This window comes from Perca flavescens, chromosome 2 (assembly GCF_004354835.1).
Source record: "Perca flavescens isolate YP-PL-M2 chromosome 2, PFLA_1.0, whole genome shotgun sequence".
NCBI classification, from domain to species: Eukaryota; Metazoa; Chordata; class Actinopteri; order Perciformes; family Percidae; genus Perca; species Perca flavescens.
Window position 1 is genome coordinate 12,373,390 of NC_041332.1, and position 16,263 is coordinate 12,389,652.

Sequence of the window (16,263 nt, forward strand, 5' to 3'; positions counted from 1 at the left end):
ATGTTAATGTAACATTAAGAACATTATGTTCTTAATGTTGCAGAGTCATCACTGTGTTTACTGAACCGTTAACCAAATCAGTCCCTGGACGTTCACTGTATAGTTGGTCACTACCTACTGAACTGAAGATTGGTTTAAAGCACACCTTATGTCTCAGGTCAGTAAAAGTTCATGGCTGTCTTGGGTTTAGTCTCACACTTGTTTTTTTTTTTTTTTTTTACGGCAGGGTGCTCGAGGTGGCAGAGGCGCAAAAGGGCCTACAGGGAAATCAGGAGAAAAGGTCAGCTGACTCTCCTCTGCCAATAGTAACACTCTGTCGGTCATTGTTAATGGGTGACTACACCATCACCATTAGCTGTGCTTCACCAGTTTCTATCTGTCACAGCTTACATGTTCTTCTTCACTCTTATATTTCCATAGGGGGTCTCAGGACAGGATGGGCCTTCAGGATCTCCTGGAGAAATGGTAAGAAAAACTATACTAAAATATATGTAATTAGTTGATTGATCACCTGTTATAATGGCTGCTTATGTTTTTTAAGGGGCCTCAAGGGCCGCAAGGAAGGAATGGAGAGTCAGGACCTAAAGGATCAAGCGTGAGTTGTGAGATAACACACAGACACACACATACAAATTTAAAATGTATTCATTAGTCATAATCTGTATTTGTAATTGTTTATCAGGATAAAGATTTACTCCACCACTCCACTCCACCCAATCTTCTCTTTTTTGGGGGGACAAATCACATAAATATAAAACACTACATTTGCATAGTATACTGGCAAATAAACACTTATATTGTACAGCTAAGGATAATTTCTCAGCTAAACACAGTAGGTACACTTCTTTCCCATTGCTAAAATCTCTGTTGCTCCTTTTTTCCAAAACAGTTTTATTGTTTCTTATCAATTATTTTTATTCGTTTTAGTTTAATGTTTTAGTGAAGATAACAACAACAACAAACCACGTACTATACAGTTCAGTCTTAAGTCTCAACGTTACATACAGAAGAAGACAACAACAAGAATTTTCAACTTCAAGCCTTTACAGTGAAAACCCAATCTTCCAAAAATACAAAAGGTCCCAAACCTTTGGCAAACAGAGACAGTATCTGATTTTTTTTTTCTATTTTATATCGGGGCTCGGGTGGCAGGTGGTATTTTGTTGTGGTGCAGGCTGCATGGTGCCAATATTTCATACTGCTGCAGGTGTCATCAAAATAAATCATCAAAAGAAAATTCTGATTGAGAAAGCACTACAACGAAATCCTCATCATATGCTGCTATGAACTGCCTCTGATGGCCTGCAGGGGGCAGTTCCTGCAGTTGTATTTGAATATTCATCCGCTCAATAAATAAAATGCTGGCAGTTTATATCCTGAGCGCCCATTCATTTCTCACCTTGGTCTTTGCAAATGTATGTGTGTGTGTGTGTGTGTGTGTGTGTGTGTGTGTGTGTGTGTGTGTAGGGTCCTGCTGGGAAAGACGGACTTCCAGGTCACCCAGGTCAAAGAGGAGAGCCGGTAAGTGAAGTCAAGTTTCGTGAAAGTCATTTTTTTGGTTTTTGAGTTTCTGAAATGTATTCTTCCATCGTTTATGTTCGTCTTTTTTGTAAATAATTGATGTCAATTTGAAATTTGATTTTGGGTATGAGGGAGAACGTGTAAATAGCAATTGGGAAGCAGGTAGATCTTATAATCATTGATTTGCGGACGTTGGGTGGGATTAAATAACGTTTATTCTTCTTCTCACTCCTTTTGGGATCTGTGAACAGATCGTCAAGTATTCACAATTTCTTTTGTTGTAATTATTATTAATTTATTATCTTGTTATTTTTTTATTATGACTTGTTTTGTTTTTATTTCTTGTCTGCTGTTTCTGTTCTTTACATATTCAAAATAAACACTTTCAAAAACAATCCAAAAAAATTGCATGTTGGGAAATGGTCTTCACACACACACAAGAAAATGTTTTCTACCCATCTTTTTCTGTGACTGCAGGGATTCCACGGGAAGACGGGACCTCCAGGACCCTCAGGTGTTGTGGGGCCACAGGTGAGCTCAACTATGTGACTCAGCTCTGTTACGTAATATTTCTCCGGGCTTGTGCTCCATGTCTGTATTGGTGTAATTGATCCAATCACGTGTGTGTGTGTGTGTGTGTGTGTGTGTGTGTGTGTGTGTGTGTGTGTGTGTGTGTGTGTGTGTGTGTGTGTTTCAGGGAAAATCAGGTGAACCCGGTCCAACAGGGGACCGGGGTCACCCAGGGACACCAGGTGTACCTGGAGAGCACGGTTTACCTGGGGTTGCTGGGAAGGAAGGTGGAAAGGTGGGTCCACACAGTCACTCACACATCATCATGATCATCTAAAGGCGCTTACCCACTGCTTGTACCAGCTCTGCTCTGCTCGACTCGACTCCATTTTCCATTGCAGATTTAGTACCGCCTCATGCGTGAGGTGACCGTGGCTGGTCGTTATAGCGCCGCCACAGGAAACTGCCGTGACCTAACGCGACACACACACACAGAACATCAAAGGTGTGTGTTTTTGACTCTCAGCGGCTGTTGCCACAGCCAGAAGACAAATTTAGTTTTAAAAGAAGCTGGAGGCAGCAACAAAACACAGCTGGCTAAACTATTTAAAATTGGCGAGTTTGTTCAGGACACCCCTGTCTGTCGCTAGCGATGATGACGCAGCGATTAGTGACGATTCTCTCCGACCAATCAGTAGTCTGCAGGTTTTCTCGTCACCTTTTGGTATCGCCTCAGCTCGCTTGGAACCTCGACGGAGGGGATACTATAAAAAGTACCTTAGTTAGCAGGTACCAGGTACCTTTTTTCATAATGGAAAAACAAAAAAGGCGAGTAGAGTCGAGGTGACTCAAGCAGGTACCATGTAGAGTCATAATAAAGTCTTTGTGTGTGTTTTAATTGTATTATGTTGTTTTTGTGTCTCAGGGCGATCCAGGTTTACCTGGGACATTTGGGAAGAATGGCCCTACAGGACTGAAAGGGTTCAGGGGGAGCAGAGGAGCCCCTGGAGATATGGTAATGCACACAGAATGATGCACACAAAGACACATCCACCACACTCTATACAAATTACTTGATTTCTTTATATCATAAGTGATACAAGCTACATAGTAAAAATTATGTGTGATCAATACAGGGACCTCCTGGTCTGAAAGGCGGATCCGGACCTACTGGATCACCAGGAGCCATAGTGAGTGACAGTACATCTCTTTCTGTGTTCCTATAGTTCATAGTTCATGATGTCCCCTGAATCGGTTTGGGAAATGAAAGCATATTTCTTCAGTTGCATTTTTTCTTTCGTTTCCAGCGCAGAACTTTACACAAGACCAATGAAACCATGGTCAATTGATTTCCACTGACCAAATTCACAATTTCAATATAGTCAATCAACATCTTTTCAACTACGTATTTTGTCATGTATTATAATTGAAAGCAGTATCAAGCATTAAATAAGATTCCAGCAGTTTTTATTATTCCACCATTTTTTGCCTTCATTGCCTAAGTACTTTTAATTTCCGAGACGATCAAAGATCAACACGTCCTGTCTGTAGGGTTCGACAGGTGAGAGGGGCCCTCCGGGACCAGCAGGTGCCATCGGACAGCCTGGTCGGGCCGGAGCGATCGGAGGACCTGGACCAATGGGAGAGAAGGGCGAGCCTGTAATGACACCTCCTTTTTTCTGCATTGCTGTATTTAGTTATTTTGTGTGTGTATGTGTGTCTGTGTGTGTATTTGGCTTGTATGCAGAATAATACATGTTGAATATATTAATGTTCCAGGGAGAAAAGGGTCCGATTGGACCAGCCGGTCAGGATGGAGATCAGGGACCTGTAGGGATGCTTGGGGCTATGGGCCCTGCAGGACCTCCAGGAGATGACGGGGATAAGGTGAACTGGGTGTGTCTGTGAGTCAGTGAGGCAAAGAGAGAGTGTGTGTTTGTCCTGTGGCGATACATTGTGTCTCCTCTGTGTGTGTTTGTATGTCCACAGGGAGAGCAGGGAGAATCTGGGCAGAAAGGCAGCAAAGGAGACAAAGGGGAAGCTGTGAGTCTGAAGCTGAAGAAGTACATCAACATGGACTGTCCTCCATAACCAGAGTAGATCTAATCATGTCTGAATGTCTCTCTCTCTCTCTCTCTCTCTCTCTCTTTCTTTATTTCTTTCTTTCTTTCTTTCTCTCTCTCTCTCTCTCTCTTCACCACCCCCCCCTTCCCCCACAGGGCCCCTCAGGCCCTGCTGGCACTCAAGGTGTAATTGGTCAGCCAGGACTTCCGGTGAGTCTGCTCCTCTCTATTCTGTTTGTCTTTGTTAAGTGTTTTGAAAACTGAAAGACCTCAAATCACACTGAAGCACAAATATGGGGAGAAGTTTGTGAATCCCAAAAGTCCCACAAATTAACATTTCTTATGTTGAGAAAACCCAGTTAGATGCTGTTTTTTGCGCTCACTGTCTGGCTTTTATAACTCTGTTTTGAATATTTATCTTGGACTCATAATGCATTAACCATGCAAGGAATAATTAAAATGTTTTAGCAGCTATGCTTATTTGCTTTCTTGTTGCGAGTTAGAAGATAGGATCAATATATCTCTCTCATGTCTCTCCGTTAAATACGAAATGAGATACAGTGAGCTCACTGTATACAGTGAGCTCACTGTATCTCATTTGTTAAATATGTACAAAAACCTCAATTTATAAATGAAAAGTTGTGGTTCTATTTCTTAGCCAAACATAGTGACTTCCTCGAGTCTGTGCAAGTTGTGCAGGTTGCCTGGCTACCTCATGGTGACATATGCCCATGATGACATATATATAAGTAGGATTTCCAGGTGCTAGTATGCTAAAGCTAAGCTAACTGTCTCCTTGCTGTAGCTTCGTATTTAACGGAGAGATATGAGAGCGATATATTGATCATGTCTTCTAAGTCGCAACAAGAGAGCAAATAAGCATAGCTGCTAAAACATTTTAATTATTCCTTTCATGGTTATGAAAGAGATTAGATTATGAGTCCAAGATAAATACTCAAAACAGAGTTATAAAAGTTAAATATGTTGTCTTAGGTGTGTTTTGTTACCTTGTGGAATTACAGGAATTACATCCCATTAGGGATGTAAAGAAAACCTTTTACAGGACCTTTAAAAGTCGAAAGGACTCACTCTTCACTCTCCTCTGTGTAACAGGGTATAGATGGACTGCGGGGCCCCCGGGGCCAGCAGGGCATGTACGGCCCCAAAGGAGATGAGGGACTCCGTGGCTTCAAGGGCTCTAGAGGACCAATAGGATTACAGGTGAGATTTGTGCAGCAGTCAGGGTATGAATCATAGAAATGATAGTCTCGCTTTGCCAGACCCTCCTCCAAAGTGCACTGGAGGAGAGTCTGGCTACTCCACATCAACGATGGGAGGAAAACGTGCTCTGGTTTAATGGCATTTTTTTTAAACCAATCACAATCGTCATGGGTGGTGCTAAGCACCGGAGAAAAGCCGCGGTGCCGCTGCAAAATAGGCTCGGAAGGAACTGGTTTTGGTGTAACGTGTACGTTTAAAAGTTGTTTTAGTCGTGCAACAGAGACTCTGATTGGACAGATAGTCTAGCTAGCTGTCTCAATTTACCTTGCAAGGATCCGAAAAAAGGTTAACCCTAGTCCTCATAAATTGACCAGAGTTTTAAATATCTACACAAAGGAAGCCCAAGGCAACGGATATCCGGCCTAAATGAGTAAAATCATGCGGATTTTCCGGCGGAAGTGGAAGTTAAGGATATAGACTATGGAAATGGTGTCTTCTGAATAGACAGTTGGAACTTGGAGCTCTAAGCTTCTAATCCTGTGTGTGTGTGTGTGTGTGTGTGTGTGTGTGTGTGTGTGTGTGTGTGTGTGTGTGTGTGTGTGTGTGTGTGTGTGTGTGTGTGTGTGTGTGTGTGTGTGTGTGTGTGTGTGTGTGTGTGTGTGTGTTTGTGCGTGTGCGAGCGTGCGTGTGTGTGTGTGTGTGTGTGTGTGTGTGTGTGTGTGTGTGTGTGCGCGTGCGTGTGTGTGTGTTTTCTCAGGGCATGCCCGGCCTGCCAGGAGAGAAGGGTGAGAGTGGCCATGGGGGGCTAATGGTGAGCTTATATCCTGTTTTTAAAGATCTGTCCCTTATTTACGTCACATTTTCCTTCATTTACACAAATTGATGAGCTGATGTTATTATTTCTCCTTCATTACATACCTGGGTTTAGGGTCCACCTGGTCAACAAGGCCCCTCTGGTCCTCAAGGACCTATTGGGGGACAGGTAAGTAACTCACAGTAATGTTTATGCATCATAATTTACGGTAGTCGAGCACTTGTTTTGAATTCTGGAGAAATAATGTGATTTCACTTGTGTTGTGCAGGGTCCGACTGGTCGACTCGGGATGATAGGACAGCCAGGTGTTGTTGGAGAGAAGGTAAAGAAATTGCAAGTTACACTTTTTGCGTACATATTGTATGATGATGTTTTGTCCCCAACAAATAGTCTCTTCTTACACATCATTTCTTTCTCCCTCAGGGGGAGGATGGCGAGGGAGGGGACCCCGGAGCAGTTGGTGTTCCAGGAAGGCTTGTGAGTTTGGTTTGATCGATTGAAGACGTCTTCAAACTCTCTCCCACCATCTGTAGCTGATAAGCTTCTTTTGATCTTCGCCTCGGCTCCAGCCTTCTTAATTGCTCACTCTGCTCCTTTTGGTACTTCAGGGAGGAAATGGAGACCAGGGGGAGAAGGGAGATACGGGGCTTCCAGGAGCAGCTGGTCCTCCAGGAGCCAGGGGCCTCACAGGGGAGGATGGAGCCAAGGGCAACGCTGTGAGAGACAATCACACCGAAAAACACTCTTTAATACTGCACTGTTATATATACTGTACAACACAATGCAACACGAAGCTCTGTAATACACTTTGAACCTACATTATACTGTACAATGCATTTTAAATACAGTTTTTATACTAACATACTTGACTAACATGATTCAAAACTAGGGCTGGGCATCGTTCAAAATCTTTCGATCCGGTGCCAATTTTGACACCTCAGTTTCGATGCCGGTTCCTAACGATACTTTTTTCGATACCATATGTTTTAAAATCCATTTCCACATCAACAAAAATACATTAAACACAAAGCTTTTATTTTCCACCTTAATTGTGAATGAAAACAGTTATCAAAATTAAAAGATTCTGGTAAAACTGCTCACTCGGAGTAACATTATTAAAAGTGCCTTGCCTTGCAAGCTCAGCCTGTCAGTCAGTCATCAGGGCAGAGAAACCACCGTTGTGCCTGCTTGTCGAGGAGGAAGTGTAACGTCAACAGCACAGCGACCGCTTTCTGCTCGCCATTAATATCATATCACAGCAAACGCTGTTTGCGTGAAGTTTTGAAAAACTGTAACCACACTTGAAACCACTTTATCGGCTGATTTATATGACTCTGTGACTTCAACAAAACTGCAGACCGTTTACTCCGTCCGCACCTCTCCGTGTGTGTGTGTCGGTCAGAGCTCCGCTCTGTGTCAATATGCAGAGAGGACAGATGAGCTTGCACATACGCGCTCAGGTGCTTTTGGCACTGAAAGATAAATAAGTTATTTTGATTTTTTTTGGTGCCATTAAAGTATCGATGTTCGCTATAATGCTGTACTACTACTCTGTCTTCTCAGGGTCCTCCAGGTCTCACTGGGGACATTGGACAGCAGGGAGAGGCTGGACCCAATGTGAGTGCCTGCTCTTTCTACTCATCTTGCTCCTTCCCTTTTTCTTTTTCTTCTTCTTCATCTTTAATTCCAATTATTTTGGCAGTTTTAGAAACATTGTGGGTAACTCACCTGGTGGAGCGTGTGCCCATGTGCCCAGGCCTCGGTCCTCGACGCAGCGGTTTGGTTCCGGCCTGCGGCCCTTTGCTTTATGTTGTTTCCCCTCTCTCTCCTTTCAGGTCTAGGCTGTCCTATCAACAGTAAAGGATGAAAAATGGCCAAAAACTAATCTTTAAAAAATAAAAAAATAAAAAAGTGAAACATGTGAAATTGCCAAAGCAAAAGCTGACCAAAAAAAAAAAAAAAAGACTTGACCAAAAAAAAAATATATATATATATATATATATATATATATATATATATATATATATATATATACAGTACAACAAAAATGGAGGAGGAAATGTGAAATAAGCCAAACTTTTTATCAGAACTATTCAAATCGAAGATCAATAGACAGAATCATATATTACTGGAAAGATAATTCTAAGAGGGCCGGCTGGGTAGCTCACCGGCTAGAGCAGGCGCCCATATATAGAGGTTTACTATTCGACGCAGACCCTTTGCTGCATGTCATTCCCCTTCTCTCTCCCCTTTCATGTCTTCAGCTGTCCTATAAAAAAAATAAAGGCCTAAAATGCCCAAAACATTATCTTTAAAAAAACACACAAAAAAAAAACATAATTTGAAGAGAATACAAACTTCCTCATGTACCTTTACCTCTGGCAATTGAATATATAATATTCATATATAATATAATATGAATATTATTTTGCATTTCAACTCCCCAAAGTGAAAAGTATAGTTAAAGAATCCTGACTTGTTTTGGGAGGTAATGATTTGGGATTTTGTATTTTGGTAAGATTTATGGAAAAGTCATGGCAGTTAAGACAGAGAACCCTTTAGGACAGGATGTTTTTCATTTTTGCGATCAGGTCTTTTGATGAGTTTTAAAAATAGATCAAACAACCCATCGTCTGCCTGTTTTATTACTCCTCTTTAATATGTCTCATAATTGTATCAACATTAGCACATCACTATAAACATAAGGTTTTTTTTACAAAAGATTCTTTCATGTTGCCATAAAGACATCTTCAGCTTTACTTTCTTGTGAAAAAGAAGTGTAGTTTTCACCTGCCCACTGTTTTTTCTTTCCTCATCAGGGTGTGGATGGTCTGCCCGGTTCTAAAGGAGACATAGGAGACCCTGGGAACTCTGTGAGCTCCTCCCTTCTACATCACACACCGTGATGTTCTTTAATTCATTAAAAAAACGTGAAAGATGCTGTCATCATCCAATGCAATGACTGTATATAATAGTTTCTTTATATTTCTCAGGGGCCGCCAGGAGCGGCAGGAGAACCTGGACCATCTGGACCTCCTGGCCGAAGGGTGTGTGTGTTTTTGTGTTCACCCAGAATCCTCCTTTTCTATTTCCTGTTTGATTAAGTATAAGATTAAACCCTCTGTATGTGTGTCTGTCTGTGTGTCTGTCTGTGTCTGTGTGTGTGTGTGTGTGTGTGTGTGTGTGTGTGTGTGTGTGTGTGTGTGTGTGTGTGTGTGTGTGTATATGTTCTTCAGGGCCACTTGGGAAAACCAGGGAAGGAAGGAAAGGCGGGTCTAAAAGGAGGAAAGGTGAGAGTTCAAAACAACTCTTTGAACAATGACATCTGAACTCTGACAGCTTCTGAAGCTCACCTTGTTCTGCGTCTGTTTCAGGGTGCGCCCGGTTTGGAAGGTCCCATAGGGAAGACAGTGCCCGTAGGTGCCCAGGGACACCCCGGGAAGCCTGGCCCTCAAGGCTTAAGAGGGATCCCTGGCCCTGGAGTAAGTCAGACAGTGAAGAATGAAGCAGTGGATGTGGAGCGTAAAAAAAGATGTAGGTTCAATTGTTTCTGTTTGTGTGTGTGTCTCTCTCTCTCTCACAGGGTGAGCAGGGTTTAAATGGACCACCTGGCCAGACAGGACCCCCAGGTCCCATGGTAAGATGACTCATCACATTTCAGAACATAACAGAGTAAAGAATAATATTCCCAATGACATTAAGAGAAAAGAAAAAGATTGTATTGACAGTTTGATCAAAACAATGATATCACATCCTTAGCTGTTAAAATAGATGGAGGAGAAGCAGGATGACCTTTTACCATCACATACTATATTCTCTGTCAGAGTGATAGATGAAGGAGGTTTTATATACACTTGCTTCATTTCAACTTGCATTTGACTAGGGGTGTAACGATACATCAATCTGGATCGAAATATCGATTCAGTCCTCAATGATCCAATATTATCGATACAAAGTGAAAATATAGATACATCATTTATTCTCTTTATTGATTCCCAATGGGGAAATTACAATTAACACTCTGTTGTTATTACACACTACACACAGGCCTGAAATACACACACACACGCACGGTCCTTTACATGAGTCAGAGTGAGTGGGCTGCGACTGCTGAACAGGCGCCCTGAGTGGTTGAGGGGGGTTCGGTATCTTGCTCAAGAGCACCTTGGCAGTGCCCAGGAGGTGAACTGGAATCTCTCCAGCTACCAGTCCACACTCCGTATCTCTGTCCGTACTGGGACTTGAACCAACGACCAACCCAACTCCCTATGGGCTGAGCTACTGCCACCCCCCCCAATACATATCGTCATCTTTAAGATGTGCCTTTATTTTGAAATTCACACTTTATATCTATTCTTTTCAGTAAAAAGAGTTTTGATTTAAATGTCTGGAAGAGCTTAGTGATGATAGTTGTTTTTTGTAAATATATATAAATGATCGTGTTAAATGGGCTTATGGTATTGTCTCATATGGGTTGCAGGCCCCTGAATTGAATAAAATCGAAATGGTATCGTGGCAGACTTTGTAAATATTGTATCGTTGTCCAAAGAATCAATATATTGTATCCTGATAAAAACATGTACATTTGACTCATAACTTCATCTTGGCAGGGTCCACCGGGATTACTAGGACTAAAGGGAGACCATGGCAAGAAGGGAGACAAGGTGGGTGCATACTTCACACACAAACATTCACTCCGAGCTTGACTCGGCTTTGACCCCGTGCTCCTTTGTGACATCTGTGCAGGGCCACGGCGGTCTGATAGGTCTGATAGGCCCACCAGGAGACATCGGAGAGAAGGGCGACAGAGGACTGCCAGGAAACCAGGGACTAATGGGTCCAAAAGGAGATGAGGTGCTGAAAATATACACAAAACACATACACACAAGCCTGGGTTACCAACCTGGCAAAGTAGGCAATCTGTACGCCGGTTCATGGGCCTCGCCATAACAGTATGTTAGGTGTGTAACTATGGAAAATTCTGTTTGATACATGCCATGGTTTTATACTCATGGTTCAGTATGATTTTTTTATAAGCCATAATTCTTGCTGTAGTAATCCAGATTCAATACTTTATTGTCAAATCAACATGATTGATTGGAATTTGCTTAATCAAAGACCGAGAAAGACAAAAATAGTAAACTCATTCGCTCATAGATCACTTTTTCTTTTTCACGGGGAGCCCCAACAGGTTAATCTATCTTCAAAGGATAAAGCTGGCGATTATTCTATATTTTTTATAATTGTCATCACAAACAACAATGCATTCGTAGTGGTTACCTCCAGCATACCTACTTGTTCTCTTTATCTGACAGTTTTGTTTCTTTCGTGTTTAATATCAGGGTCTACTCGGTCCACATGGTCCCCCCGGCCCCCCTGGCCCCACGGGTCTGTCTGTGAGTATTCAAGATAATATTGACAGCAAATGCAAAAAAATATATACATCACCATCGTTAGCATGGGGTTACTGGAACATTGTTCATCTTCCCTCTGTGTGCCTTTAGCTTTAACTCTTTATTTCTCTCGCAGGGTGCTATTGGTACAAAGGGCTCCAAAGGAAACCAGGTAACTGTGATGCACATAATTGTTTTATTGGATTAAATTAGTCAGTACTATCACGTTGGAGCTGCATACCTCTCTACCACCCTGAAGTTATCCCTTTGCTCTGTGTGGATTTAGGGTCCAATTGGTCCCAGAGGAGACACTGGACCTGTAGGACCTCCAGGGCCACCAGTGAGTTCTGCTTACAGAAACGTAGTGCATCCAACAGCCATACAACTCTCCTTAACTGACAGTTAGCAGAAACAAAACATCTGTTTTTTCCTGCGCTGTTCCTGTGTCCCTCCTCCCTTCTCCTCAGGGAATGCCAGCAGTCGGCATATCCCCTCTGCCAGAGCGAGGACGGAGAAGGAGAACCCACACCTTGGTGGATGGTGCTGCACTTGAAGAGGAAGAGGCGATAGATGGAGGAGAGGAGGAATGGATGCAGAGGGACCAGGCGGAGCAGGACGTTCAGATGAAGGAGGAGGGCCAAGGCATGGAAGAAGTATTTGCGTCTTTGTCCTCTATGAAAGTAGAGGTGGAGGATCTGCGAAACCCGCAAGGGACGTACCACAGCCCCGCCCGCACCTGCAAGGAGCTCTGGCTCCTCCACCCAGATCTCCCCAACGGTACTTTATCAGTTTGTGTCTCCAGCCATTAGTAATGTCACAGCTGTCTGCCTGCATGTCTGAACTCATTTTATCTGTATTTCTTCCTTGCTGTCCAGCTGATATTATCTGCAGGATTTCCCTCTGGTTTTCTTGTTGTTGACAGTAGTTGAATTTATTTGACCCCTCTGTCCTCCTCTTCCTTTTTCTCTCTCCCTCTCTCTCTCTCTCTCCAGGTGAGTACTGGATAGATCCCAACCAGGGTTGCCATAGAGACTCCTTCAAAGTGTTTTGTAACTTCACTGCACAGGGAGAGACGTGTCTGCAACCTGACAAGAAGTTCCAGTCGGTTAGTTCACATGCGGAAACACACACACACACACACACACACACACACACACACACACACACACTTTTGAGCATTTGATAAACCGTTCAGAGGTAACAGGAGCCTTTGCCAGAAGCTGAATAACTTAAAAAAAAACGTTAAAACATTATTTTGTCATTGCTTGTGTTTTGACTCAGTGTTTGGTTTGTTTGCCAACAGGTGAAGTTAGCAGCCTGGAAAGGGGAGACGTCTGGCACCTGGTATAGTAAATTCAGGAAAGGAAAACAGGTATAGTTGGATGTTTTTACATTATATCAATGTATGTCAGTGTGTGTTTTTATACAAGACTTAATGGTAAAGGACCTCAAATGTGAAATGAATGCTGCGAATGTGGGGCTTATGTGGTTGAATGCTAATCAGCAGCACATGTCGGCTATACAAAGGCACTCAGCATTTAATTAAGTGGGTATTGAAAGCAGACAAAACACATCAGATCAACTGAAGTCAGATATTTGGCAGCAATCAGATCACATCAGGGATGAGCCGACCAGAAGTGCAGGAGCGGCTGCAGGGAGTAAAGTTTTCTGATTGGTTAACAAGCTTCAGCTAATTTTCTAATGCCATTTTTCCTGCTGCAGGTCGGCATATGTGTGTTTTTGTGAAATATCTTAACAACGATTGGATTAATATGGTACAAGCATTCATGTACACTTCAGGATTAATTGCCACCGATGTAGGCGGACCAAGCCCCCAGGAAGAGCGCCATGTCTTAAAGCCATCATGGGCTTAGCAGATAAGGGTGGAATTGCACCCTCTGACCCAGAAAGACTTTTCCCATTGACTTTGCATGGCAAAAGAAACTTTATTTTACTTTATTTCAGCGGATAATTTTTTTTGGGGTACATCAACTTACCAGCCCCAACACTTAAAGGGTCCTTGTTTAAAACATCACGTTTTTAACATTTTTAACATTCACTAGTAGCCGAATCCAGAGTAAACTAGGCATGATGAATGCGCGTAATGGACGCGAGCAGACCCGCGGGACTGCGCCCTTCTCCCAAGGTCCTGTAGCTGTAATAATGGATATAGCTAATGTTTGTAATTCATGTGTTCTATTAATACATCCATGGTATTATATTATGATCCATCCGAGGGCTGTATGCTGTAAAGCCTGTAACGTGGATGAGAGATGAAGCTGCAGGCTAACCTTAGTAGTTAGCGCTAGCTAGCTAGCTAGTAGCACGACATAATGATTACATGTCCTTGGTTGTCTAAATACAACCATCATTTATATAGATAAGCATGTAAACGATCAGGAACAATGAAAACACTATGTTTAACGTTAATGAATATTTTATACAATGAAAACGGCGAGTTCATGAGTTCGCCATGCTTGCAAGAGACAGAAGCTCATGAACGAGCATCTTGCTACCGGTTGCTACGACAACACAAACCTTTTTTTTGCTAGTGCGCATGTCCTTCGTGACGTCATGGGCCAGTCAACGCGGAAGATCCGAGCTCCATGATTGCTTTATGCGCTTTTGAGCACTCTCATTGGAACGTACCGCCGAACTCTGTATCCAGTTCTCTTAAAACATCCATGAGGCGGACTCCTTGACTCTCTGCTGTGTGTCATCCTCTCGCGCTCTCTCCTCCCCTTCCTGTCTATCTGTACTATCCAAAAAGAAATCCTAAAAATTAGCTTAAAAAATGTACAGTCACGAGCATCATCATCAGCATTATAAGCCGGTGCAATGCCAGGTAAATTGTGTTGCTTTATTGGTTAGCCATGATTTTGTGAAGATGTCATCAATGTTGTGCCCATGTTACACAATTACCTTTCTGTGTACTTTATGTGTGTGATTCCGGTGTCCTAACCCAGATTTCCTACTCCGGGTGGGACGACGTTCCAGTCCATGTGGTCCAGTTGACCTTCCTGCAGCTGTTGAGCGCGACGGCCAAGCAGACCTTTACTTACCACTGCCTCAACTCCGCCGCCTGGCTGCACGCCGCCGCTCACAGCCACGAACACGCACTGCGCTTCAGAGGCGCCAACGGGGAGGAGCTGACGCATGAGAACACGCATTACATTAGTGCGCTGTACGACGGGTGTCAGGTGAGCAACACAGATATGTAGGCAAGTGTAAACACGTGTATTTATTTTTTTTTTGATCCGATACGATGTGTTTCTCTGCTGTAGACGCGCTCGGGGCAAGAGAGGACGGTGTTGGAATTTGATGCTCCGCTGTCCAACACGCTCCCCATCATCGACGTGGCTGTGGCTGATTTTGGGAAGGGGAACCAGAAATTTGGTTTTCAAGTCGGCCCAGTCTGCTACAACGGTTAACCAAGCGGGGGAACGTTACAACAGGAGTAATTTAATAGGAAAAAGAGCCATGGACACTTGTAGAAAACTACATTCAAGACTTACCTGGTGCCATATATTTATAAGTTGATTTACCTACAACAGTGTTCCTTCATCTACACTTTCATCTGTGACACAGACATTCATTCGCTCTCCTTAATTTCATTTTATTCATCTCATACATTCTCACAACTGACTCGCATATTGTGTTTTCATGAGCAGTGCATAAATGTATTGACAGTCAACCACATCCTCAGTTACACACATTTTATTTTTCATTTCATATTTTCATTTTTATCATTCCTCTTGGAAGGAGTGAGTGGTGCTCTCAATGTTTCATCCTCGTCTGTTCATATGTATTGATCTATGCACTCATTTCCCACCTATACATAATCATACACACGTCTAAGAACATTATGATCAGTGAATCGTCTTTAAAAATATAAAAACACCATATTTGAGCAACATTCACCCACCGTGTTGTTCCGTTATATCATCAAACCTGAATTTGCTGTGATGTATTTGTTTGTTGTTGTCACTTTGTTGTTATAATTATATGTTATGTGATGGATATTGGAGTGTAATTCATCACGGTGCTAGTATGTGGCTCCTAACAGAGTACATTTCTTTGTAAAAGGGAACTGGGGCAGTGCATTTTTTTATATTGTGAAGCTGTGTTTTATACTTTTTCAACATAAGAAAGAAACTGTGGTACGTGATTGCCTCAAGGTCTTTCTATGCATAGTTGTGTGGGGAAGTGACTGAGTAACATATTTTAATAAAAGTACATAATGTACATTTAAGTTAATATGGTGAGATTTAGTTTTATTGATGCTCTCCAACCAGAAATTCAATTCAGTGTGGTTTTTAGGTCTGCACTTTGATCTTTTTTTTATATATATATAATATTCAGATTGCACTTCTCTTACCATGGTTACATGGTGCTTAATGACTGCATACGGTATAAGTCATGTCAATTAAAAGCTAGTTTTAGGGATGGCAATGTCAGTCTTTCAGTCAGTACACTAGTTGACTGAAATATCTCAACAACTATTGGAAGGATTGTCATGATTTTTGGTACAGACATTCATGGTCCCCAGGGGATGAAGCCTATTGATTTAAGTAACGCCCATTTTCATATATATATTTTTATATATATATATTATATTATATTATATTATATTATATTTTATATATATATATATATATATATATATATATATATATATATATATATATATATATATATATATATATATATATAAAACAAAATTAAACAAAGTACATGACAA

General features: G+C 42.1%; 1 protein-coding gene and 1 long non-coding RNA gene across 5 annotated transcripts in view; one reads left to right on the forward strand and one right to left on the reverse strand.

Annotated features, from left to right (window-relative positions):
• LOC114547667 (collagen alpha-1(XI) chain) overlaps window positions 1-15,779 on the forward strand; it is a 58,027-nt gene extending 42,248 nt beyond the window's left edge. For all 3 annotated transcript variants that reach the window (XM_028566966.1, XM_028566975.1, XM_028566957.1), the window contains 34 exons: window positions 227-280; window positions 421-465; window positions 542-595; window positions 1,468-1,521; window positions 1,999-2,052; window positions 2,219-2,326; window positions 2,957-3,046; window positions 3,168-3,221; window positions 3,583-3,690; window positions 3,811-3,918; window positions 4,021-4,074; window positions 4,251-4,304; window positions 5,208-5,315; window positions 6,073-6,126; window positions 6,244-6,297; window positions 6,398-6,451; window positions 6,553-6,606; window positions 6,738-6,845; window positions 7,693-7,746; window positions 8,949-9,002; window positions 9,123-9,176; window positions 9,366-9,419; window positions 9,504-9,611; window positions 9,713-9,766; window positions 10,740-10,793; window positions 10,876-10,983; window positions 11,472-11,525; window positions 11,659-11,694; window positions 11,809-11,862; window positions 11,990-12,299; window positions 12,515-12,627; window positions 12,826-12,894; window positions 14,489-14,722; window positions 14,807-15,779. In XM_028566966.1, coding sequence (XP_028422767.1) covers window positions 227-280; window positions 421-465; window positions 542-595; window positions 1,468-1,521; window positions 1,999-2,052; window positions 2,219-2,326; window positions 2,957-3,046; window positions 3,168-3,221; window positions 3,583-3,690; window positions 3,811-3,918; window positions 4,021-4,074; window positions 4,251-4,304; window positions 5,208-5,315; window positions 6,073-6,126; window positions 6,244-6,297; window positions 6,398-6,451; window positions 6,553-6,606; window positions 6,738-6,845; window positions 7,693-7,746; window positions 8,949-9,002; window positions 9,123-9,176; window positions 9,366-9,419; window positions 9,504-9,611; window positions 9,713-9,766; window positions 10,740-10,793; window positions 10,876-10,983; window positions 11,472-11,525; window positions 11,659-11,694; window positions 11,809-11,862; window positions 11,990-12,299; window positions 12,515-12,627; window positions 12,826-12,894; window positions 14,489-14,722; window positions 14,807-14,953 — 2,826 coding nt within the window. In that variant the 3' untranslated portion in view covers window positions 14,954-15,779. The remainder of the gene's footprint in view (window positions 1-226; window positions 281-420; window positions 466-541; window positions 596-1,467; window positions 1,522-1,998; window positions 2,053-2,218; window positions 2,327-2,956; window positions 3,047-3,167; window positions 3,222-3,582; window positions 3,691-3,810; window positions 3,919-4,020; window positions 4,075-4,250; window positions 4,305-5,207; window positions 5,316-6,072; window positions 6,127-6,243; window positions 6,298-6,397; window positions 6,452-6,552; window positions 6,607-6,737; window positions 6,846-7,692; window positions 7,747-8,948; window positions 9,003-9,122; window positions 9,177-9,365; window positions 9,420-9,503; window positions 9,612-9,712; window positions 9,767-10,739; window positions 10,794-10,875; window positions 10,984-11,471; window positions 11,526-11,658; window positions 11,695-11,808; window positions 11,863-11,989; window positions 12,300-12,514; window positions 12,628-12,825; window positions 12,895-14,488; window positions 14,723-14,806) is intronic.
• LOC114547694 (uncharacterized) lies at window positions 10,413-14,685 on the reverse strand. Of its 2 annotated transcripts, none has more exons than XR_003691259.1 (5): window positions 14,445-14,685; window positions 14,061-14,275; window positions 11,764-12,607; window positions 11,425-11,523; window positions 10,413-10,986 (listed from the first exon to the last, which is right to left on the reverse strand). It is a non-coding gene; the product is annotated as an uncharacterized LOC114547694 (long non-coding RNA). The 2 variants fall into 2 exon arrangements; XR_003691258.1 differs by having other exon boundaries at window positions 14,061-14,280.
• Window positions 15,780-16,263: the final 484 nt, after the last annotated feature.